Source organism: Sinocyclocheilus grahami, unplaced genomic scaffold, assembly GCF_001515645.1.
Source record: "Sinocyclocheilus grahami isolate Dianchi unplaced genomic scaffold, SAMN03320097.WGS_v1.1 scaffold950.1, whole genome shotgun sequence".
Classification (NCBI taxonomy): domain Eukaryota; kingdom Metazoa; phylum Chordata; class Actinopteri; order Cypriniformes; family Cyprinidae; genus Sinocyclocheilus; species Sinocyclocheilus grahami.
In genome coordinates, this window is record NW_015506129.1 from 241,918 (window position 1) to 268,915 (window position 26,998).

General features: G+C 36.5%; 1 protein-coding gene and 1 long non-coding RNA gene across 2 annotated transcripts in view; one reads left to right on the forward strand and one right to left on the reverse strand.

The window, feature by feature from the left end:
* The first annotated feature begins 1,097 nt into the window (after nucleotides 1-1,097).
* On the forward strand, nucleotides 1,098-17,220 carry LOC107564612 (uncharacterized). The gene is made up of 3 exons (XR_001606258.1): nucleotides 1,098-1,951; nucleotides 3,204-3,205; nucleotides 17,209-17,220. It is a non-coding gene; the product is annotated as an uncharacterized lncRNA (long non-coding RNA).
* LOC107564611 (furin-like) overlaps nucleotides 5,556-26,998 on the reverse strand; it is a 143,851-nt gene continuing 122,408 nt past the window's right edge. Inside the window, exons 7-10 of the mRNA XM_016249738.1 lie at nucleotides 16,141-16,229; nucleotides 13,328-13,500; nucleotides 9,031-9,243; nucleotides 5,556-5,925 (exon numbers count right to left, since the gene is read on the reverse strand). Coding sequence (XP_016105224.1) covers nucleotides 5,821-5,925; nucleotides 9,031-9,243; nucleotides 13,328-13,500; nucleotides 16,141-16,229 — 580 coding nt within the window. The 3' untranslated portion in view covers nucleotides 5,556-5,820. The remainder of the gene's footprint in view (nucleotides 5,926-9,030; nucleotides 9,244-13,327; nucleotides 13,501-16,140; nucleotides 16,230-26,998) is intronic.

The following is a 26,998-nucleotide window of genomic DNA, read 5'->3' on the forward strand; positions in this document are numbered from 1 at the left end:
ATTCCCTTAGAAGAGCAGTGAAGATGAGAAACAACATGAGTAGCTGGACTATCCATATTTCTGTCTTATTGCTCAATTAGTATGTATGTAGCAGCATCAGTCTCACTTATAATGCCAAATAGGCAGAAGCTTCCAGCGCTGAATATGAGATCCCGTTCCTCCTAGCTGAACTAATTATGGAAAGCATTTTAAATGTGCCATTTCCATAAACTAGTTCTCTCCTCCCTCTTCTGGGAGCTGGAACATGTAAGTTTTCCTTTGCCGTCATGGAAACATGGAAAGTTTGCCGTCCTATGAAGTGCACGTGAAATATCGATGATCCATTTAGACCGATGGTGCGTATCTCCATGTGAATTATGGCAAATTGGCATTAATAAAAAAAAACAAATATTTCAACAGATTTCCAAGTACTTTTAAATATGATTAAATGAAGACGAACGCAACAGATGTTTGTAATTAATTTAATGACTGCAGTATTGACAGCAGCAACAAAACTGTTAAATGCTTTAATGCAATGCTGAAAGATGTGTTCTAGCGAACACATCTAATGAGACCGCATTTTAAGGCATCATAGACATGTTTCGGTGATCCAAAAGGTAGGTAGCAACATCATGCTGCCTTCTAAGATGCATCACTCTAAGCCAGCGTTCAGCATGTATAAGCTAATCCCAAAATGCATTGCGACAAGCTTAGTGGAAAAATTCATCCATGGAATATTGATTCTGTAGTGGTTCAAGCACAAAGTGATGACACCTTTGGTAATACAGAAGATATACTGACATATTATGGATAATAATTAAATGTAATTAATAAATAGTTCAATAGAGTTAAGTAGTTTAATATAAAATAAGATTGAACTGTTTTGGGTTGGTAAGATTTTGGAATGTTTTTGAAATAATTTTTAATACAGTAATATATATATATATATATATATATATATATATATATAACTTTTAAACAGTAAGGTAATTAATTATATTGAGTTATTTATTCGAAGTATGGATGATAAATATATAAAATAAACTATTTTACCCCTTTTTTTTTTTTTTTTTACCCAATTTGTAAAATTATTTTTATTCTTATTAGAGTATTGCATCATTAGCTTAGAAGCATGCTATAGTCAGTTCTATTTAAATTAATTATGAGTTGAGTTGCCTTTGTGGCTGCCTATGAAGGGCTCTCCAAATCTATTATTTATGAGCTCCTCTTTCGGTTAGCATGCTGCCTTAGAAGGTAGCTACCTATGTAGGCAGTATTCTAGCTTTTTGGATCAGTTGAACTGTATGGTTTATAGTGCCATTGTATTTCTATAGCACTCAAATGTCACATGATTATTAAAAAAACGACCCAACCAGAGCTCCACAAATAGGAGTTGAATTCATGTCTCAGCGTTGACACTGACCTTTTGGGAAATATATGACACATTTTCTCTTGAGGCTTCTTTGTGTTAGTACAGACAAGTTTAGAAGTCAAACTCAGACATGAAAATCAATAAAATAACCTCTGGGACAAAGTTTCCTTTTTGTTCAAACATTGCTATTGAAAACCCATAATAGATACTCACTGAGCCATTTGTGAAGGTACATGCTAATTAGCTGAGAGATAGAACAGACAAAACAAACCTAAATGATCTTAAAAACTACAGTAAAGTCAAATGTTAGGATACAACTTTTATGATGTAACAAAAAAATAATAAATGTGATGTTTATCAAGATATTTCTGCTGTAGAGCTCACAAATCAATCTAAGACAGTGCTGAATCTAGCTTGACTGACAGATAAGAGCTCTGCGTTTCAGTTCAGCATTTCGATCGCTTGTTTGTCTGTGATTCCCACTGTTCTGAATCGGTGCCGGAGGCTCTTCGTAGGCAGAGGTTTGCGTGTTATCTAATTCCATGCTGTTATGGTTCACTTTGCTGATGCTGTTGCAACATCTCTGATGCAACAGAAATTGTCTGCACACATTCAATACACGAGCTAAACATTCACGTTTGCATTTGCACAATTGCCAGGAGAGTGTTTCTGGAATAGGACCATAAAGGTAATAAGGTAATTTCATGTTTGCTCTCATTTTCTGGTCCAAATAGAACAGATTATTCACCTAGTAAAATTCAGTACTGCCTAGAGTAACAATTCAAGAACACCATATGAAAAATGAGTGAAATAACTTTTCAGCAAAGTTTGTCCTTGAGCAATCTGCAGTACTGCAGGCACAATATGGTGCCATGATGGAGAAATCCATCATAAAGTCTCTATAGCAACTATGAATAATAAACTTGAGCATTTGATTAACAAATTAATTTTTTTTTACTGCCCTCTGAAGTTTGGCAAGGTACGACCTCTCATGAAGGAGAGGCTCAGGATTTAAAAAATGTTCTACTTCATTAATAATGCACAGTTTATCTAATTTAAACCTCTCTGGCATCACTCTCAAGTGTTTTGCAATATTTATACGCATAAACATATTAATATTCATAAGCACAATGGTGTAATCATACTGAGACATATGAAAATTTCTATATGACAGAGAGGTTTTGCTATGGGAATTATTGAATATGTCAGTATTTTCTTCTGGTCATGAATGTCATCACCTTTAAAAGCTTGTCTGTTAAGGGTTGTGTGTGTTTATTTGTATGCCCTTTGGTCCAAGGTGTGTGTGTGTGTGTGTCTTACCAATGCAGATCTGCTGGGTGTCAAAGGTTTTGCAGCTGTTGTTTGAAGGCCGGGTGTAATCGGAAATGGACGGATCTGTGGCACTGGGAAAACAGCAATATCAGATTCAATTTATAACTGTATTTCCTTGGTTCACGACTCAAGCTTATTAGTTTTGTCGGCTGTTGCTCTACATGGCAGAAACAAGTGGCTTTTGGGACTTGTGGAACCCACGGCCAAGGTTGGAAAGCCCTATTATTTCTCAGCAGGGTATTTCAGGGCAAACCACGTCTGATATTGGACATAAAGCACTGCTGAAAATACGTGCACGACAAGCCATTTCCACCCAAATGAGATGGATTTAGCGTAAATGTACGCCGTGGAACAGTATGAAAAATATCCTGCTCTGACGTCCATATATTTTTCAGGGTGATTTATGAAGAAGGGGATCCATTTCATAAGCTTTCAATATTTTTGACCTCACAATAAATGACTTAGCATGTATATTCATAATGCCACATGCACGATTAATGAACCTAAAGCCACAGCACAGATGTAGAGATTTACATATAGTGATTAATAGATATACGACTACTGAAATTCTCATGTCGTACATGGCAAGACTTGCACAGATAACAGATATCCTTTTATATAGATGAGGTGCCAGTGCTGGAAAACATGCCAGAGCCTTTAAACTGGCTGGACTCAAACCAGGAATCTATTAATGGACAGGGGGTGGAATAATGTCCTCCCCACTTAAAGATTTCATAACAACAACAGTATGGCTACACTTATGCAAAACAGCACTGGATCACTCCTATTATAAGCAATAAATTACAATAGAAGCACTGAGACATGCATTCAGATGGCGGACAATCCTGTCTCCGCATAGCTATTTCAGAAACGTATTTTCCTTTATTATATATTTAATATATCATTTTTGAGATTATATATATATATATATATATATATATATATATATATTAGGGCTGTCAGTCGATTAAGATTTTTAATCTAATTAATTACAGGGTAAAAATACCCACAAAAGATCATTTAAAGCTATTATTGTATTAAATGTTTAAGGCTACAACAGCCTAACAGTAAGTATGGAACAAGATGATAATTTGAGAAACATCTCATTATTTTTTTGTTCATGCTATGAAAGTCATTGGTGACCAAAACAGCTTTGTTACCATTTAAACAAAGTTTGTAACCAAGTAATTCAGGTTTGAAACAACATGAGGGTGAGTAAATGATGACAGAATTTATTTATTTATGGTGAACTATCCCTTAATGTTTATTTATTTTTAAATAAATTAAATGATACTCTAAAGAAGAAACTAAAACTACCAGCAGTCGATTCGTTCAAACGGCTGATTCATTCAGGAATGAAGTAAACGGTTCACTTTATGAATAGACTATTGAATCATTGGTTCACACGATTCGTTCAATACGAGGATTCATTCAGAAAGTGTTGCGCGGAGATGCACAACAGTTCTGCTGTGGCTTTATAGGTAATATTTTCTTTGGCAAAATTGAACAAAAACACACAATGTTGTGTTTAAAATATAGCACAATATTAACTTCTTATTTACTGAACTGTTGTATAAAATCACATTTGCACTCGTGTTCTTAGTGACAAAAACAGCACTCGTGTTATATTGCTCTCGCTGCTCGTGTGATATCGCTTATCATATGATATAAATATGAGACAAAAACTCATACAAGGGCATTTTTTGCCCCAATATCTTGAATTTTAGTGCATAACTGCTTTTATGGAGTTGTTGCCCTGCATCATAGTTGTCAACGGGCAACTGTATGGAATGTAGATGATGTACAGGTCTGGGGCGGGGCCAGTGCGTTAACTGTGTTAAAATAATTTAATCACATTATTTTTTCATAACTAATTAAGTTAACGCGTTAAACTGACAGCCCTAATATACAGAAAAATCCAGAATAACTGTAATACAGAAAAACTGTAACATAATAACAAATAAGTAAATATGTCTATATAAATAAAAGTAAATATATCAAACGTTTGGGGTCAGCAAGTTTTTTTTGTTTTGAAAGAAATGTGTATTTTATTCAGCAAGTAAACATTAAATTATCAGACTGATCAAAAGTGACAGCAAATACATGTTACAAAAGATTTCTATTTAAAAAAAAATTGTTCTTTTGACCTATTGATACATATCACAGAATCCTAAAAATATGTCACAATATTACTGTTTTTACTGTATAATTGATTAAATTAATCAGCCTTGGTGAGCATTAGAGACTTGTAAATATATAGATGGATAGAAAATATATCTGTCTGTGTATATATATATATATATATATATATATATATATATATAAATTAGAATGTCGTGGAAAAGTTCATTTATTTCAGTAATTCAACTCAAATTGTGAAACTCGTGTAATAAATAAATTCAATGCACACAGACTGAATTTAATTGTGATGATTTTGGCTCACATTTAACAAAAACATATATATATATATATATATAAATAAATATTTATATAATGGGTTTTTAATAAATTTCGCTAATTAAACTTTATACATTTTTAAATATAGTTAATACATGTCTAAAATGTAATAAATAAATATGCTATTTTATATAATATAGATGTGATTTTACAATACAGGTTAATTATGATTTGATTTTAAATCACAGCGTAGTTCTGAGAGAGGTTCACAGATCCCCTGGCCAAGCACTGGCTCCTGCACAAGCACACATTTCAGTGGAAAATGTGCATGACTGTCTCTCTTACACCCAGACGTTCAAAAGTCACCTACAGCGCAACATCACAAAGACTCCCAACCGATGAAAAAGAGCAGAGTTGTGACAGAAAGACAACAGAGATTGAGGTTCTTATAAAAAATGCCTCCAAAAACATTTTAATCGAGCATGATGACTTGATGTTGTATATGGGCCATGGGGTCAATCGTCCCCTGAACGAGGAGTGTTGACTGGCAGTCATCACCCATTTCTCTCAATCTCTCCTTCATTTTTTGGGATGAGCAATGTCAAGGCGATGTCAGAGGGCTGAAGATGATGCACAAGGGGTAATGAAGTCTAACCGATGAGGGGGAATGATGGGCAGGAGTGCGTAGAGCGTGTGTGTGTATGTCTGTCCGTAGAGACAGGTGTCATTGTTGTCATCACTCACTTGGCCTCCAGAGCGAGAGCGATGATTCCAGCGGCCAGGGGAGCCGAGGCGGACGTGCCCGTGTGCGAGTCTGTACACTTCTTCCTCAGGTCCGTTGTCACCTGCACAGATGAAAACACATATATGGAAAGGTCAGATGTGTTACTGGTCAGCTATTGGAAGGACATTGGTTGTAGCTATATATAAGATGTGAGGGTGTCTGTCAGCCAAAGGCGCCTGTCAAATTGCCTGACAAGAATGTGAGTCTGAGAGGGAAGAAAAACCTCATTCACTGCAGCTTCTGTGATGAGATGTGTGACAGCTTGGGAGACTTAATAAGCTGGCACCCCACACAGGAGGGTTTGGTGTTTTAATCACGCCACAGGAGACACGGCGACATGCCTGCATGATTGACAACGGACAGGATGAGAGGACGTCCAGCCCGAGGCTACAGATCCATCAGAGCGTACACAGGTGAGTGCCTGCCAGACACCCACACACACACTTTCCCTTTTGTTTTATTTGTCTCTATCCCTTCAGTCTGATTTAAACACATACAGACACATACATACTCAAAATCCCACCCCACTTCTGTCGGCAAGATTGCGTCCATTTTTAAATTGAATCTGTCATTGCCTTTGTCATCCTAATGGAACAGGGGGCCTCAGAAGAGGGAGAGGGGGAGATATCGCAGTCACACATACTGGGACAGACTTGACATCAAGCAAACAAACACTCTAAAGCCGTCTGAAACATCTTGGATGAACTTGCAATGAGCTGGCAAAGATAGATTTGCCTGGCGAGTCTGAAACCACTTTCACAGGAATGAGCGCATCAGAGATTCATAGTTTGTTTAACTACCCACAGCACAAGAAATCATATTTTCCCCTCAATGTGAGTGTGAACCAAATTCAACTAGTCAAAAAGACTCACAAGTTATCAGTTTGAATATCTAGCTAGCTAGACTTTTTTGCTAGCTATATAAAATTAAGGAATGTTGGGAATAGTGCAATGATTTTAAAATGTTTTACATTAAAAATATCTAAAACATATCATGTTTTGAGTTAGTTTCTCAGGATTAGACTGTTGAATCAACTATCGTATCATTCCAGTTCCCGTGAACAAATCATTAATGAATCATGAATCAGGTCACTGAATCAATGACCCAACTAGATCATTTCAATTTTAGTGAACAAATTGTTCATAAATCATAGATCAATGAATGAATCAATAACTGAACAGTATCATTCCAATTCCAGTGAACAAAACATTCATGAATCATGAAAGCGGCAATGAGATCTAAGACGGACAACAACATTTTTTAGTGAATATTGACTTACACAACTGCTATCATATGACTTCAGAAGACTTAAATATTACATAAGCTGTATGTGCCCCTTTTATGGTGCTTCACAGCCCCAGTCCTCATTCACTTTAATTATACAGAAAAGAATGACTACAAAATTCTTCAAAACGACGAGTGTGCGTACTTGACAAGATTTTTCTAAAACAACTTCTTCTGAATTCTGTTAGAAACACAGCCACAGTGCAAACTAATAGCCCAGATGCTCATCAAGATGATTCAATGTAATGACTTTTAGAACTTGTGAAGGGCATCTTCTTTTTATAGGCATCTTTTGGCCTAATTAGCTTGCCCTAATTAAAACGCCTGCTCATGCACTCTCAAATACAGCTTATGCTGATAAAATGAAGGTATGTAACTGAAAACGAGGGGAAAACTTGCAAATAAGATCCAAAGAAACTGCAATGCAGCATGTTTGGTATTCAAAAATTGCTGCCTCTATGTCTTTTGCTCTCTTTCACTTGGTCTAATTTCTATGCTGCTTCTCTCTTAGCTCTTTTTTAAAAACACCTTTTTCTCATTTCCACTCTCGGAGGAAACGCCGGGGCAGAGAAGCAGATGTGTATGGCATGCAGCAGCAGCACCTGTGATTGGGAAGTTTTCAGACGCTGCTCTAAACTGATTTTTTTTGCCTCCTTAGGGCATGACGTTCAGAAAGCTCTTTTTCATATAGCCCACAGGAAATCACAGCAGCAGATGTGGAAATCATTTCACCGCCTGACACTTCATCTTCACAGCACGCTGAATGGGGCAGCACTCCATCACTCACTTTCCCCGTGTACAGTCGTGACGTGGCCATTTAAACCATGCAGAAAATTTGGCACACACGGGCTGTTTGCTCTGACATTTACATTTCTGCTTACAACTGAGAACGGCAGTGTTTTGTGTGGGGGCATGATGTCTGTGTGGTGTTAACGTGTAAATGCTGCAATGCAGAAACGTGAATTCATTCTATTTCTGGTGCCTTTAATGAGACATGGTTGTAGAAGAGTGTGTGTATGTGTTTATGATAATAAACACATCTGACGGCTTTTGTAAGCATTTGCACATATAACTGAAAAATATCTACTGTAAAAAAACCTTTTTCAACTCAATGTTTTGTCTTGTTATAGTAAACATATCTAAACATCTTTACAACCAGATAATTTTACTTGAAAAGTAAAACTGCATAAGGAATTAACTGTTTTCAGAAAATATATTGTGTACATATTTAGTTATACACACACTACTGTTCAAAAATGTGGGGTCTGTAAGATTTTACAATGTTCTCCAAGGCTGCATTTATTTGAAAACAGTAAAACACAGTAAAAACTGTGATATTGTGAAATATGATTACAATTTAAAATAATTACTTTCTATTTTAATAGGTAATTTACTCCTTTGATGGCAAAACTGAATTTTGGCAGCCATTACTCCAGTCTTCAGTGTCACATGATCCTTCTGTGATGCAGATTCTTTAATGAATAGAAAGTTCCTTGTTGAATAAAAGTATTAATTTCTTTTAAATGTATACTTAAAAAAATAATTCTTTGAATATATATATTTTTATATATTCATTTTATGTATTATATAAAAAAATTAATACATTTAAACTGAAACTTTGCTTAATGTTTATGCTTAACACAAAAAGATATTTAAAAAGTAATATTTATAAATATTAAATTATAAATTATCATATTTGCAAATATTAACATTTAAACTCAGGATATTTAGATAACAAAAATAAAAGACTTTATATGTGAAGATGCAGTGTGTTCCTTTATGAAAATATTTACAAAAATGCCTCTGCATGAGATTATCATATGACTAACATTTGTGACTATGCTAAACAGGTATGGAGGTTTGTTTGCTCATACGAACGTACAATCTGTTTCTCGTTGAGGTTTCCACTGCTGTAGGTGGTGGCGAGGGTGGAGGAACAGGCCTCACTGTACCACGGCACATTGCCATACTGTGTGGTGCTGCTGATGGAGAGTGTGTAGATACTGTTGGTGTATCCGTCACAGTTACAGCTGTCCCGCTCTCTCCCTCCGTTACCTGATGCCCACACGAAGATAGAGCCCAGTCCACCTCGACCCTAGAACAGATGCATACAACCTGGTCAATTACTCCTTACAAAGTACTTTTCACTACCATTCAAATTTTGGGGTGTGTATGTTTTTATGCTTTTTAAAATCTCTTATGCTGAAACATAAATATTGTATAATATTATTACAATTTAAAATAACTATTTTCTATTTGAATATGTTTTAAGATGTAATTTACTCCTGTGATGGTTAAGCAGAATTTTCAGCATCATTACTCCAGTCTTCAGTGTCACATGATCCTTCAGAAATTATACTAATATACTAAACTGCTGCTCAAAAAAAAAAGATGAAAAAAAAAAATACCCCAAACATTTGAACGATAATGTCAATAAACATAGACACCAGTTGTCTAATGTATTTATAGTCTCATCCTACAGTCCGTTCACATAATTGGCAAGTACTAATTAAAAATTGCCTGTTCCATACTGATTGGCTGGCCTTTTGAGACTTAACGCAAAGGTTTATTCCTCCTGGAAACAAACTGATGTTTACAAGTTGCTGGGCTGATACAAACGTTCTGAGGTAGAACTAATCATGGGATTTGTGAGGTCTGTGGCATCAAATCTTTAAAAAATACAAGTGGGCGATTCTTCGCCCGGATTAGCTGCTGATAGTCTTTATGCAAATCAAACGTCTGGCTGTGTGAGACAAATGTATTTATGAATCAAACATCTGTGTAGTGTCTGTGCGCCTCATCTCTATTACAATAGCCCACAAAAATCCAACTGAACAAGCCAATTATGGCTGTCATGATTAATTTCAAACTAATACCGTGACCTCTGAAATCTGCTGTATTTAATGCTTTAGCAATAATGGCTGGACAGCTGACAAAGCGCCACGTTTCTTTTCTCATATATTAGCCTCCTCTCTCGCTGCAGTCAAGCAAGTCGGCAGAATATGATTAAAGTTTCTGTTCTATCTTATGCTGTCCATATGGGTAATATTCACAGCTGACTGACTCAGGATTATTGTGGCCATAAACGGTTTGTTTGTTTCTTTGAAATGCCGCAATCTGGTTTCAAATATTTAGAGGCACAATTCTAGGAATGATAAAAGTGGGGATAAAGAGCTAAAGGGATAAAGTGCAAAGAGACAAAAAGCGAGAGTCGCACCACTGAGGCAGATGTTTATGCGATGCGTAATTTAAGTAAATTACTAGAGGGAGAAATCAATTTTAAATCCCACCAAAATTAACAGCAGTCAAACTCATTCTGCACGGCTGTATCAAAGTGCCATTATTCACCCAGACAAAAGATGGAATCTTTTTGTAACGCTCTGACAAAAGCATGTCTGCGATTACCAAGGACCAGGGTTACTTTTAAAATGTATTCCGTTACAGTTACAAATTACTTCATTAAAAAAGTATTCAGTAACGTAATCCAAGTACCACAATATAAAAGTAATGTAATCTGATTACTTTTGGATTACTTCAAGTTACATATGTGAATAAGTCAGAAAAGCAATATCTAAGTACTTTTATTGAACTATGACTTTAAAATTAAAACTAATAAAAACTATAGTAAAAACTATTTGAAACTATTAAAAATCGTGTCTTGTTTCACCATCTAGATATTACAGCTCGTATATTTATATAAAAGGCTATGCAGACATCGAGTGGCTATACAGTTTAGTATTACAGTTTTCTTTTTCTTATTTCTTTACCATGTACAAGTAAAAATAAATAGACTTTATACACAACATTAAAAAATTTACATCATATACATATTAGTCTATTTTAAAATAAGCCTACATATCGAAATGCATGTGAAATGCTATGATCTTTATTTCATTGACTGATCCGGGGTGTGGGGACTCTCGTTAATTTTTACATTTTCAGGCTCATTTTCTGCTAGAACACTTACACACAACTGCAGTCATGCACACCATGGAATTTTTAATCACTAACAAACACGAAATTTTAGCTAACATGATGATTTCCATGCTAGTGGGACTCGTACTTGCAAATGTTCAAGTTGGTTGAGTAGCCTTTGTTAAAGTAAGAGTCTTCATGCATAGCTTACGCTGTACGACTATGTTTTTTCCTTTATCCTCTTTGAAAACAAAATAACTGTGAAATTTCCAGACATGAAAACTTTTTTTCACAGCAGGAAGCATCGTAATTAATTTACTGTAGTGTTTGAGGAGAATAATTGTAGACGGGTGTTATTTGCGCACGCACCGGCAGGCGGCTCACGTGAGTCAACGGGTGTCAACAGAACCAGGAACTATGCAGCGCTAAATATATAGCGTTATGTCAAAATACTCATTTATTTAATTTTAAATGAAACAAATGTAATCCTGATAGTATTCCCACTTTTTACAAAATGTAACTGTAATCTGAATACTTCATTTTTTGATGTAACTGTAACGGATTACAGTTTATAGATTTTTGTATCCTGATTACGCAACGTCGTTACATGTATTCTGTTACTCCCCTGCCAAGCAGGATTCAGGATGAAGCAGAAGCGGCACTCGCAGTAGGCAGCAATCCTAAAAAGGTCAGATTCTTTGCCTGTCAAACACTACATGCTCTTTTCTCGCTGTGACAAATCTCATAATTTCTGCAGTGTGAGGTGAAAGCAGGTGGTTTGAATTTAATTCCATTAATGATATTTTACTAAATTATTATGAAGATAACGCAAGATTCCTGCATGGCTGTTAGAATGCGTCAACACACTCATGGGGGTGAAGAGGGATGAATTTTGTTGAATTTTCAACACATTTTCAATGCTGCTGTGACATTCTGTCTGAGGAGAAGTTGTGAGCATATGGTTTAAAATACTTGATGGCAGAAGGTTTATAATAGAAAGTGGAATGAAAAGAGTACTGAAATGAACAAACAAGATGTGTGTAGAAAAGTCTAGATTTTTACAAGTTCCTTTTTCATTGTGTTTATCATTCCCCCGGGCAAAAATTGCAAGTCTGATTTCTTAGAAAAATAATACCACTCAGTAATAGCCTCTCCTCAGTAAGCCACACGATTTGAAGCATCATTCATGTCTGTAGTACAAATGGTGCATGATGACTTACCCGCTTAAGTTTAGAGGTTTGTTTATATCCATAACTGTACATACACTACTGCTCAAATGTTTAGGGTTCTCAAGGATTTTTTTAAAGGAATTAATACTTTTATACAGCAAAGACACATTAAATTGATCAAAACTGACAGTGAAGACATTTAGAATGTTACAAAAGATTTCTATTTGAAATCTAGTTTTCAACATAATAATAAGAAATGTTTCTTGAGCACTAAATCAGCATATTAGAATGATTTCTGAAGGATCGTGTGACACTGAAGATTGGAGTAATGATGCTGAAAATCTTCGCCATCACAGGAATACATTATATTTGAAAATAAAATAGAAAATCATTTATTTTAATTTATTTTCTATAAATATAAATAAAAATATATATTTATTATTGTTTATTACTTTTTCTTTAAATTAAAACACTTACAAAAACATTTGAAAAAGAAAAAAGAAATAGGTGAAAGGAACAAGACAGTCTAATTTTTGAATCGTGGATAAAAACAAACTTATTTTCATATTCATAGTGCGATGTGTGTGTGCTGAAACTCTATCAAGGTATAAAATCACAAGGGATAAGCGTATGTGTGCCACACAAGAAAGATTTAACATATCAAAAACGAAAACAGAAAACAAATGCTCATCTCCTGCCAAGATCACAGTAATCTCCCTAAATATAGTATTCTCTGTAATCCTGTGTTTGTCAAAGCGCACATCCTTCTCAATTCCCTCTCCGTAAATGCATTTAAACAGGCGATGACATCTTCTACAGCTCACCCTGTCCAGCTCGGTTCCTCTAGCAGAGGTGCTGATGGGAGTCGATGGCAGCTGTGACACATTTAGCTGATCTAAAATCTGCTCGGATGACCTGACGTGAGCAATCACACTAACACTGACTTGAGGAGACACTGTGACTGGAAGTCATTCATTTTCAATGAGAGTTTCAGTGACATGAGTGATTTGTAGACATGTCTAGTGATTTAGCGCCTACCAGCAACCAACAGTACGGAGACCTCCAGTGGTAAAATCTCTTCCAGTCTATACTGACCTCAGTAACCCCCTGCAGGAAAGCTTCTTTGGCCAGTTTGGCAGGGCCATCCACTGTCTTCCCATCATCCTCTGGGCCCCAGCTGGCGCTGTAAATGTGGATGTGCTGGGAGTTCAAGCTCAGAGACTGAGCCTCCACAACATCTGTTACCTCTCCGTCCAACATCCGCACACCTGCATGCAGAACAGAGGCAGATAGAAAAAGCATTAATGAAGATACCAGAGAGACAGGAAAAATCGGTTTTGTGAAAATGTACTGTCTGTAAGCCTGATGGACATTTGGAAGGGAGAATGGAAAAACAATTAATGAAGGGGGGGTGGACGGTTTGACCAAAATCTTATATCACGTCATGGTAACGATACATATCACGACATAGTTATTTTTGCTTTAAATAAGGTCTTTATGACATCAACATTTTTGATACCATTAGAAATGTCATAATTCTTGTCACCAGTGTCAACATCACAAAAAAACTCAAGCTCACTGAAGACAAGCAAACAGTCAGCGATGAAATAAGAATAAGAAACTAATTACAAGCAATAGGACAAACAAACTACAGAACAAATACATAAGAAATGCTACATACATTGTATAAAGTAATCAAATATATAAAAACACAGCATATTCTTCACTGTATAAATTAAATATATATTTCTTCTTATTCTCTAAAGTTACAAAAGTGATTTAGACAAGAGCAGTGAGAGATTTTCTCTCTTTTGTTGTTTGATTAACATGAATGACAGACAGCAGGAATGCTGTCACTTTAAGAGCTGCCCGGATCCAATGTACTGTTACACATGTGTTTTCTTTCTCAGCTGTTTGCTTTCACTTAAGACCTAAATTACTGTGTTTACGAGGATACTTGCAAAGATGGGCATTTTGACACATACAAGTGTGTGTATTTAACCTTTCAAGGCCTATAAAGCAGCAAAAATGACTATAAGCACCGTCTCAGAAATAGTCTCTCAGACAGTGCGCACTATAGCAAATATGCCAAATGAGTTCTCTCTCGCTGCTGATTGCGTTTCAATGGCTTAAAATCAAATTATCTACCGGTTAACAAATTTCTATTAATTAATTAAATTAATAATAAAATAATTTCGGTTAATTATGTTAACTAGTATATTGCCTGCCCCTAAACGAATGTGCAAAAGATTCCAGCACAAAACTTTCTACTGCCACTGAAAGCAAAAATGCTGCATGAAGACAAATGCACAGCCATCCAGAACATATTCGATGTTAAATATAAAACTATATGGAGAAGGATTTAGACCAATGAGTGTTTTTAATATGCTTAAAGACAAATTATATGCAAATTCATCAGTCAACACCATTGCTGAGCAAACTGCAGTGTACCAAAGACAACCTCAAGACTGCAATCTGAAACAGCCCGTTTCTGACCATTACAAAGATGTAACCAATCCCGTCCAATTTTTATATCATTAACCTATCACAGAAACATGGTTTGTGTAACTTGTAGATGACTTGCAAAGCTTACTGCTATTATTGGGTGGCTGGCGTAATACAAATAATGAATGCATTCGAAGATGTGAAATATTATTTCCAAGCATACTGTCCCTGCAAGTATATGACACATGGTATGATTTTTGCTAATAAACCCACATATGAATTAATCCCGGTGCTCCCAATACGGACTATACTCTCAAAATATTATAACTTTAATCTCGTAATTGCTACAACTTAATTCTCGTAATATTGACTTTACTCTCAAAATATTTTGAATTTATTCTCATATTGCTAAGAATTTATTCTCATAATTTTTGACTTTTTTCTCAAAATATGACGACTTTAATATCGTATTTTTTTTTATTAACGTAGGACTAAAACGCCATAGTATATATAGTCACTGCAAAATGTTAAAATAAAATCAGGAAAATACTCCTTTTGATGAAGTTGACAGAATTTTAAAGAATCTAATTAATAAGAATGATTCTGTGGCCATTTGTTTGATTAATAATAATCCTAGCAACAGGATTCAGACACTTAACACCACCCCCAAACACACACACACGACCCAGTGGCCAATTAGATCGGCAACATCTGCTGTCTTTAGACGCACACACATACGTTTACTTAGCTATCTAAATGGGGACTCTCCATAGGCATAATGGTTTTTATACTGTACAAATTATATATTCTATCACCCTACACCAACCCTACACCTAAACCTACCCCTCACAGGAAACTCTCTGCATTTTTACAATTAAAAAAAAACGTTGTTTACTTTATTTTTATACCAGTTTTACAAATGAGGTCGTCCCCAAAGGGAGGTTTTTGGAGATTTTGTCAGGTTTAGCTCACTTTTGGGTAAAAATTTGTCCCCAAAATATGGTTAAGTAGGCACACACACACACACACACACACACACACGGACAGACTTATCCTCTTATTACAAAGATACACACACAGAAACACAGAAATCACATGCAGGCTCAGGCAATGCCCTCTGCCTTAATCACCCTCATCTAGATGGAGAAATATTTTCCTACAAAGACTATTAAAATAAGAGATATGGAATTTGTGTGTGCCTGCAGCGGTCTGGCCCTGAATGCACTCAATGTGACTGGAATAGCCAAGATATTTCTGAGATATTCACCTTAATGGATGTGTTTTATAATTGAAAGATAAAGCGTTTGAGATTAGTCCATAGCAGCATGACGACATCAGCCATTAAATGCACAAAGGGCAGGAAATGAGAGAATGCTTGGATAGTTTTAATGCGTGACCTATCTGATTGATCCTATTACCATATGCTAATTTCTAACCACCTATCAATCGGATTCTTCACTCACCTCCGATTTTGGCATTGTAGGCCACACCCACTCCACAGACGCCATTGTTTGCTGCTGCCGCCACCTCCCCGGCACAACGTGTCCCATGTCTAAAGATACAAAGAGAGAGTTTGCACTAGTGAACAGTGAGGCATTGCCCAATTTACAACCAGTTCACATTCAGTTCAGCTCACTTCAAATTCAGTCCATGCTTGTACAGACAAATTCTAGGGGTGCTGTCTTCGCAACAGAGCTCTCAATGCACCCAAATACAGACACATTATCTTTATCCTTTAATTAAATTCTAATTAGTTCTTGCAGGCGACAGTGATAAATAAATAAATAGCTTATTATGCTTGTCACTGATGGTTCCTACAGTACTGCACACATCTCAGCAGCTCTGTGCCATGGTGTGGATGAACTTCACTGTCTAAAGAAATTGCAGCTGGCTCTGGGTTTTGTTTGTGCACTGCTAGAGCTATTCTCTCCATTCATCTGTGTCCTATTGGAGCTCATTGTTTCTCTGAGACAAAGTGGAGAACAGGACGATAGGGACCAAAGAAAAGGACCAGACAGCCCTTGAGACTGCAGATGTGTTGAGGCGGTGACCTCGCTTCACCAGAGCTTTCATTACATCTGCCATTTTACACAAAAACATACACAAATATTATTGGGCACACATGAACATGACATACAACAAAACAGGAAAATGACACTAATGAATATGCTTCAGGCTCTTGGCCTCTAAGCACTCATGCTCAGGACCAGAGTATGTGAGCGGAGTGGAGCGGCAACAATTTCCCCTCCGCGCTTCCAAGCATTCAATAATCACTCCGCTCCAGCTCCGCTCCGAGTTCACCATTCCCCGCTCCCGCTCCACTCCTCGCTCCACTGATCAGAAACACCGCTCCGCCTTACACTACAATTAGCCCAAGTCCATATTAAATGACTGCTTAACTCGCTTAGCTTAGCTGTGCAGCGTGGCGAACTATGGCGAAGCTGAGGGTAGTTACTTCAGAAACAGAAAGAATATGCTGTAACTGTCCACCGACAAAAAAGTTAAACAAAAAAAGAAAAAAGAAGAAAAAGGCACAGTTGAATTAATAGTTGAGCATCTACAAGCAATAATTCAAAGTTAGTCAAGTGGGTAATTTCTAAATGAATCAGTGGCATTAAACAAAATGTATTCAGTTCACACAGTCATGTGATAAATAAATAAATAAAATATTATACATATAAAATTGTGCAACCAAATTGTTAAACGCAAGAAGTAAAATACACTAAATGAATAAAAAAAAGTTAAATCAACAGACCATATAATTGAATTTGATCACTTTAATTTGTAGAGGTAAAAATAATTAGTCTTTATTTATGAAAACAAGGCATGTAAAAATGTCATAGCAAATATCTAGAAAGATTTTTGATTGATGATGCAAACAAATTAAGCTGAAACACAAGTTTTCAACTGATTTACTAAGAAGATTCTTCCAAACATCTGCATGTTCAAATCAGAGGTTTAAAATAAAGTCTTATACTCAGAAGTCTGAACACAAGGAGCAAGTTCAAAAATTTGGTGATCTTGTTAAATGTGTAAAGCTTAGGTGGGCAACAATAGCTTCTGATTAAGGCTCTAGATGTATTGTATTTCATCAAATCAATAATTGCTGAGGAGGGAGGTGTCCACACAGGTTGAAAGCAGGGGCTCTTGGCAGGCCATTATGCAGGTCGTTAAGATTCGTTTCTGATTACTGAGCAAATACACGACGTGAAAACACTCTCTCAGGCTTCCACAAAACCTGCTGTGTACTAGTAATTCAAAACGCACTGTAATTGTGACTGCATTTATTCTCCAGGGCATGTGGAATTACAGTACATACTTTCAGGATGAAGTCCTTTATCACATAGAGGAGAAATGTATTATTCAGATGCATGCATCAGGATCTATCTATCTCTCTCAAGCTGTGAATGAGATCAAAACGATTTTATGCTAACAACCACGTTAGCTAGTTAACCTGCCTAGCAGGTGGTTTGATTTTCTTTTCCTCACAATTAACATCATTCAGCCAGTCTAATGAAACATTTGTGTGTGCTCATATGAAAGGCAATAGCCCGAATTGCAACAAATTCCTTTCATGCTGAGGTTGTAAAGCCTTTGTTTGCAATAAAGAGTCATTTTCCGCATTTTGTCTTTTGGCGAGGTGACAGTTATCATGACAAATGGTTGATAGCCGGGAACACCTCATGAATAAACAATACAGTTTTTATATCGGCTCGTTTTGAAGGTTGTTTGTAGCTGTAATGTATTGCATAAGGGAATTGCCTATGGTAAAAAGAGATTTTATGCACACCATTTATAAGAAGATGTTACTGCCATGGCTCAGGATGGCTAGTCAGGTGGTAGCAAGGTAAACTCGAGTTTGGTATCTTCTGTGCTGATTTTAACTGGTAATGTGAGTTACACTAGCTTAATTCCAACAAAATTTAATCTGATAAAAGGTCCATTGTCTGTTGTAAATAAGTCACTTTCAAACCAAGCAGCTTTCTGTTGGTCAAAGCGGTGAATTCGCCCATCTGAACATCTGAACCTGATGCGAAATCTGCCTGGGAAAATGTTTTGCCCTCACAAAATTCCCGATCATGTGGATTTTTACTAAAAAGAGCCCCTAAAGAGACATGGAGTTGAAAGAAACTGAGGAAAATTAATTTTTTAATACTTTTGCGTTCTCTCCCCAAGAAATGTAGTGCTTATTCACAAAAGGTTTTGCAAGTGAACGCAAAGTTTCTCAGACGAACTCAACACTTGAGGGAACACAACATTTTGCGAAACACCACAAACGCATTGAACATTTTCCTCCCACTTCATATTTTTTTCCATCATTACGTCCCCTTACGGGCTCCATAGTATTGCAATTTTCTGAACTACAATAAATGTGACCGCAAAATTAGACTGCAAGCCTTAACCCCATTACTTTGTCAACATTTTATTCAAATTGCACAGGACTTCCTTAAGATCAACTGGAAGTGATTCAAAGTGAGTGGCTGTATGACCTTATGAGGTTGTGTAATGTACAAACTCTTGCTTGAAATTCCCCATGTAAGAGGTCTGCTGTGATATTGCTTTGATTTGCATATTCCCATCCACAACTTTCAAAGACACCCACATGCAGTCAAAAAGACAGATCAGTGGCCGTGTCCTGAACTCAAGGGCTTAGTGGGTATCATTACGAAGCCGTGGCACAGTCAAGGGTAGGGGCAGTTATTTTACACAGTGATTTTCAAAAGAAGTCATAGGACCATAACACAACCTTTCAATCCAAACACAAACAGTCCTTCCTGACAAAAAAAAGGAAAAAGGCTTTCCTTCTAAAGTCAGGAAAAACACCAAGGTCGCTTCTCTGGCAGCTATTCAAGCATAAAAGCAATCAAACTATCATTTACTCCTGAGTGTAGACAGCATAGCCTGAGCCTGTCAATTTGTAAAAAGTTAGTGTTTGTTCTTTAAATGATGTGGGGAACACACACCCATTCATTTATTTGCAACGGTAATGGACAGTGACTCAATCCTGGGCTTTGTTTCATAGCTGAGCCCACGTAATGTTTCACAATCAGATTTTACTCATTCGGCACCTCGTGACCAAATCAAATCTACGGCTTTATAAACCCGAAACCTTATTCCGCACGATTAGAGTTCCCTACCACAGAGAAAGCTTTTTTAACAGAGATGCTGTTCAGCTAATTTCCCTTTCACAGCACAGCGAGGTGCAAAAACACAAGAACACTGATTCAGACGGTCTCAGTATTTTTTTAAAGTGCCATGAGTCACAATGACGAGCTCAAAGGATGTGTAGTTGGGGAAAAGAATGCGAACATGTGATGCAATAACAAGCATCCTTGTGTGCCTTTACATAAATGATGGTTCAACCATAAATGTGTAAAAAGATGGCGGTGGCAAAGTGTTAATTGATTGGCTACACATCAGCGTCATACCGATGCCACAACTGGCCTAAATTCATTAAAGGGATAGTTAACCCAAAAATGAAAATTCTTTCATTAACCTCCTGGGGTTGACAGTTCCGCGAGCGGAACTTTTTGCAGATTTGAATGATGACCGCGAAAAGAACTAAAATGCTCCTTCATACTTGACCGTACTTATATAAGAGTAATACAGCATTTAAATCTGTAAAGGGTCTACTTTTATTTGTGTACACTCACAATATCAACAAAACATTGTGCTTTTGCAAAATAAAGAAAATATACAGGGTGTGCTTTTAGCCATCCTATTCTCCGCGCATATCTGTTTGAAACGCGCCACTAAAATGAACTGAAACTCAGCGAATATTTGACACACACACATGAGAGACATATCTATAGAAAGCTTAGCATGTCTACTTTTAAACGAAGTAAGTCATGACGAAAACAAATATTATGTGACAAAGTAATCCGTATGAAACCAACGCGATGTCAAATCTTGGCCGTCGCCCTCATTATCGCTAATGTGACCGTGCCCACGCGCCGATCGTGCTTTTGTTATTACAATCGTCCACGTGAAACACACGCATGTAAACGCCCACATCACAGCAAACACAGCAGCGAGACGTTTTGCGATCATCTGATGTGTAAACGTGTCAAGTAAGCTGTAAATAAGTGATGCATCGACAGACATACAGTGGGTACGGAAAGTATTCAGACCCCCTTAAATTTTTCACTCTTTGTTATATTGCAGCCATTTGCTAAAATCATTTAAGTTAATTTTTTTCCTCATTAATGTACACACAGCACCCCATATTGACAGAAAAACACAGAATTGTTGACATTTTTGCAGATTTATTAAAAAAGAAAAACTGAAATATCACATGGTCCTAAGTATTCAGACCCTTTGCTCAGTATATAGTAGAAGCACCCTTTTGATCTAATAAAGCCATGAGTCTTTTTGGGAAAGATACAACAAGTTTTTCACACCTGGATTTGGGAATCCTCTGCCATTCCAGCATGCTTGCTTTTTTATTTCAGATGTGAGAATAACAGTGTAAAAGAACCTGTTGCAAAGAGAGCCAAAGCAAAGCAGCCCACTTGGTCATGGAAACCAGAGACTGACGCTGACATGTTCCACAGGCTCTGAGATTCCTGCCCCGCACAAGAGCCTGGACCACAGCTAAGACCATGTGATGCACACACTCCCATGAGTTATTTTATGTGATAGTTATATGTATTCTAAATAAACTACAAACAAAAAATATACAAATTTATTTTTTCCCTCACATTCTTTCTTGTAGCAATTCCCTCTGTCACACACCTGACTGAAAGGCTCATTATGCAGGCCTTTGTCTTCTCAGGTGTGAATCACAGCATTATGCATGATCATTCACGCCTACTCGCATATACCTTTTCTACACAAAAAGTGTCTTAGAAAATTTAAATCAATATATTGTTTTCTGTGAATGAGTAAGATGATTTTCACATAATTTTGAAGCAAAAACTCTAGACTTCAAGATCTGTTCTCAAAAATCTTGTGATCAAATGTTCTGTATGTGTTTTATGGCCTTATTTCAGTGACTTTAAAATTGTAGTTTTTCACTAAGCACGCATAAACGTTGTTTTCTCAAAAACACAATCACGTACATAAATGCTGCTCACATATTATTGCAGCCCAGTTTGTGCTGATTACAGTGTTATTAAACTTTAGACATTCAAATGTTTGTAAGCAACTGAAAAAAGCACAAATGTCAGGGCATGTCAAAACTTTTCCATGCCCCAAAACACCCTAGGACCCCAGAGGGTTAATTTCTCATCTTCATGTCGTTCCAAACCCGTAAGACCTTTGTTCATCTTCAGAACACAAATTAAGATATTTTTTATGAAATCCGAGAGAATCCGAGCCTGGTTAAACAGCAACAGAACTGAAACGTTTTATGGCCCCGAAAGGTAGTAAGGACATCATTAAAATAGTCCATGTGACATCAGTGGTTCAACCGTATTTTTATGAAGCTACGAGAATACTTTTTGTGCGCAAAGAAAACAAAAATAAATTCAATATAAGCTGTATTTAGACTAATGAGAAAGTTTTGAGTTCTGAAACTTTTGTAGTACAATGACCTCTTATAATTGTCAAAAGATCAAAGGAATTTTGATTTCTCAGTTCATGACCCTTTTAATTTGTGTTCCTAAAATGAACAAAGGTCTTACTATATGAGGGTGAGTAATTTTTGGGTGAACTATCCCTTTAAGACCTCTGTTCACACCTATAGAAGTGATTTCCTAGAGAAAGATTCATTGGAAAATGAAAAAATGAAAATTTTCACACTGTATTATGAAGTGACAACCTTGTGGGAAATCTGTGAAAAACTCTGATCAAGGGAGCAATGTTAAAAGAGCTGGAGAATATCAGCTGTAAGCCTCCATCTGCTGGGTCACCTCTTTTAGACAGTTTCCTAAATGGAAGGTTTACCTAAAATGATCAATTCAATGTGGTTTTGAACCCCACTGGTGTTCATTATATGGACAAAAGCATTTGAAATATTATTTTAAATATCTTTTGTGTACTGCAGAATACAGTCATACAGGTTTGGACTGATATGAGGGTGAGTAAACTATGAAAATAGTTTTTTTAAAGCACAAAGTGAGCCAGCAAGTGTTTGTGGATGCAGCTGCTTACCTCTTAGAAGGAAAAAGAACATGGTGGACAGGATCACTTTCTTATCCTCTCCCCTCCCTGTCCAACATCAATTTAGGTGCAAAATTACCAACAATCTTAACCTTCCCCATGGAGACCGCAATGATCTGTCTGAGGCTCACCAGGGAGAGGCAGAGAAGAGAGTGAAAATGAACTTGAATGGAAATTGAGTTTCTTTTTCCATCCCTGTCAGCAACAAAACTACCACACTGAAACCAGGACCGGAGACATGCTCTAATTCTTTCTGTCTCCTTGTTTTTAGCCTTCTATCGGCTTGTTTTATGTTCCTTTCAATTCCCTGATTCATGCATTTACAATTCCCCTGCTCAGAGGCATAGGGTGCCCTTGAAAACTTGAGATGAGTCTGTGTACAGTACGCTGATGGAATCCGTCCATGTGTCGTAGAATAGTGCATCTCTATTCCTCTCTTCAATAGGCTTGGATTAGGAAGCACTCTAAAAAGGATTAGTGCATTTTCCAGCCAGCTAAACTCAGCCCTCGGGCAGGGTTTCGGAAACCAAATGTCCTGAATGAGAAAGGGATATGGAGGAGGTAGAGAGTCAGCAAGTAATAAAGAGACAGTATCTCAGATAATGGCATGAGAAATGAGAGGGTGACGGAAGTGGCGGCTAAACCTTCGCCAGCTCTTTAACGCAACTACAGAAGCACATTCCAGAACTCAGAAGCGCCATTCCTAGCCTGAAGTCCCTGCCATGGTTAAGTCTCCAGCTTCAATTGCCTGGCTAGCGCGGAGTGGCGGATGCTAGGGCAGATTTCTAGCATCTCTGATGAGATTCCAGAGACCTGACAGCGCTGGAAAGGCAGGCTGACAGGTCTGGGTCATGTGAGGCGAAGGGTTGAGTGGAGAGGCAGAGGCTTCGTGCCTAACAGTGTTATTTAGACCTCTGGCTGACAGCCACCTTACACAATCCATCCATCACAGGTGTTATTAGAATTAAAGAAAGAGAAAGGAAGAGGAGGGCATTTAAGGTCTTGTTTATTGATTCAATAAAGCTAACGAGACCTGGACATTGATGTGTCTCCAAGCTGACTTCCACCCAGTTCCAAAAGATTAGTAATTTAAACACAACAATTAAGACAACAAACAAGCAAGTAAACAGCGCATATAAATATACATTTCAAGCTTTTCAGAAACATTTACTGATGCTTGCCTATTCCAAAGTCTGTGCCACAATGTTAAGGTTCTTATTGCTAAGGAATTACTAGATGGTTTCTAGGTTGTTCTTGACCAATAGAACAAATCTGTTCTCTTTAAAATAAATAAATAAATAAAATGCTATAACCAAATCACACTACTGTAATGTATAGTATGAAAAATGGATATCCATACCCATAGAGATCTGCTGTTACATTTTACAGTTTCATTAAATTACTAATGTTATTAAAGTTTGATTTTTAGATGACTGCAAAGGTAATCCAAATGTAAAAATAAGCTAAATGAGCATGCATAATTCAATTTCAATAAAACATTTATTAAATAAAATATATTACAATTACATATTCCATATAATAAAATAAAACTCTAAAATAATTTATTTTAACATGTTATAACTGAATCACAATACTATAATGTATAGTTGAAAATGGATATTCATTCTGTAATTTTTTAAATATTACATTTAAAATGGTCATCATTATTTTTTTTAATTGTTATTAAAGATTAAGTTTTAGATGATGGAAAAAGTAATCTACATATAAAAATAGGGGAAATGGGCAAGCATAATTAAAAATTCAATTATTTTTAAATAAATTTAAATGTTAAATGTAAATATTCAATTCAATTCAACATACGTTCATTTGGAACCACTGGTTTGAACGGCAAATAAAAAAGCCAAATAAAAGTGTATAAGAACAAGTATGACCCTATTTTTCTCACTAATCCCACAACAGCAAGCACATCACTCACTTACCACAACTACAGCACAAAGTGAGATAGAGCGAGACGAAGAGAGAGACCATTTATTTCATTCCAGCTATATGTCTACGCCAAACCATTTATACCACTTCTATTTGAATTTGAATAAGCACTTTACTGTCCAACCGTCATTGGCAGAGAGTTCATTCCAAATGAACCAGACCCACTGAACATTAGTGTAAAAGCTTCAAATCCTGGAAATGTGGAGTGCCAGATGAAATGGGTTATGGGGAATCTGATTTAAGCAGGTGTATAAAATTGTGGCAATGAAAACAAAGTATTCTCCATCCTCCTCCACCCTCTTCAGTAGCTGGATGAGTATCTAACATCAGCATGACGCTGCCGAAATGACGCAGAGCTTCAGCTCACTTGCACTGCCTGTGTGGAATTGGTTCAAAGAAATGTAAGCAGCGTTTTGTGGATATTAGCCATCTATACGTACACAGTAAAATTGGCAGTGTTACACTCCATTTACTCTTAAGGAGTTAACTTAACAACAAATAATGAAAAATTCCCCCTAGTGTTGGTGAAAATGATTGGAGTTGAATTCTGCATTGTTAAATTTACTCCGTTAAGCTCCGCCCCTCAAGCCAGAGCAAAAATTCTATCTTCGCCATTTTCTTTTGCCTTGCGCCAAGAGGTAAGCTCTTTTAATTTATTAAAACATACGTTTAATATTTGATGTTAATAATTGTGCTACTATTAATGCATATGTTGTAATTTTTTGAACTTTGTGTTATTTAATTGGTTTAAACTCGGAAATATCGAATAGGCAAGTCAGTATGTTGGAGAAATGTGCTTTTTTCATCTCAATGTGGTAATGATAAAGTTTAAATGATGTCAGTAATCTTGCTTAATTTGATTTTCAGCTGTATTTAGCTTTGGTATATCCGCTTAATTTGTTTTTTTAAACGTTTAATAATGTAACGTCACAATGGGGCATAAGCTGACACATTTTTATAGAAATTAGGAATTGGTTCAAAGAAATGTAAGCAGCGTTTTGTGGATATTAGCCATCTATACGTACACAGTAAAATTGGCAGTGTTACACTCCATTTACTCTTAAGGAGTTAACTTAACAACAAATAATGAAAAATTCCCCCTAGTGTTGGTGAAAATGATTGGAGTTGAATTCTGCATTGTTAAATTTACTCCGTTAAGCTCCGCCCCTCAAGCCATCTCCGAGGACCAGAGCAAAAGTTCTCTCTTCGCCATTTTCTTTTGCCTTGCGCCAAAAGGTAAGCTCTTTTAATTTATTAAAACATACGTTTAATATTTGATGTTAATAATTGTGCTACTATTAATGCATATGTTGTAATTTTTTGAACTTTGTGTTATTTAATTGGTTTAAACTCGGAAATATCGAATAGGCAAGTCAGTATGTTGGAGAAATGTGCTTTTTTCATCTCAATGTGGTAATGATAAAGTTTAAATGATGTCAGTAATCTTGCTTAATTTGATTTTCAGCTGTATTTAGCTTTGGTATATCCGCTTAATTTGTTTTTTTAAACGTTTAATAATGTAACGTCACAATGGGGCATAAGCTGACACATTTTTATAGAAATTAAATTATGTTATGTAAACCGTTGGAATGTTATATAAACTCTATATTTGCTACTGTTAAGCTCACGAAAAAGACTAAATGTGTCCAACAGCATTAATTAGACAAATTAGTCCACGCCGCCATTGCATCTTTATTGAAGCCACGTAGATGGCGCTGTGGGATTAGCGGTAACTTGGCTCAACACTGCGCGAAGAAGAAGCCAATGGGGAAGGCAGAACATCTCATTTAAAAACAGCCGCGTCTTTGTTTTCCTTATTTTAACCTTATGCAGTGATTACGGTACCACGAACAACTATTTTACGTTATTGCTGTTAGACATACACAGTTAGTTGGCCTGATCAGAGCGGTACATGTAAGTGCTGGTACAAGTAACGTAACGCATTTTAAAATGTTGCCTGTTTATTAGGAGAGACTGTTATTGGCAAGTCATAGCACAGAACTAACATATTATCTTTCTCCTTTTAAGTAACAAGCTTCTCCTGTGCAGTCAAATCAGTCCCTGTCTTCATCCTTTGACTCCAGTGACTAGTGACAGGATACACTCATTATTGAAGAAAGGTCCTCCAGTAAACGAATGAGACTAGATGATGGAGCTAAAAGCTGGGCAATACGTTTTTACTACTTATGCATTTGGGGGACTGTTGAAACGCATAAATCTACTTAAAAATACAACATTAATTTGATCTTTATAAGGTTAAAGTTTACAAGA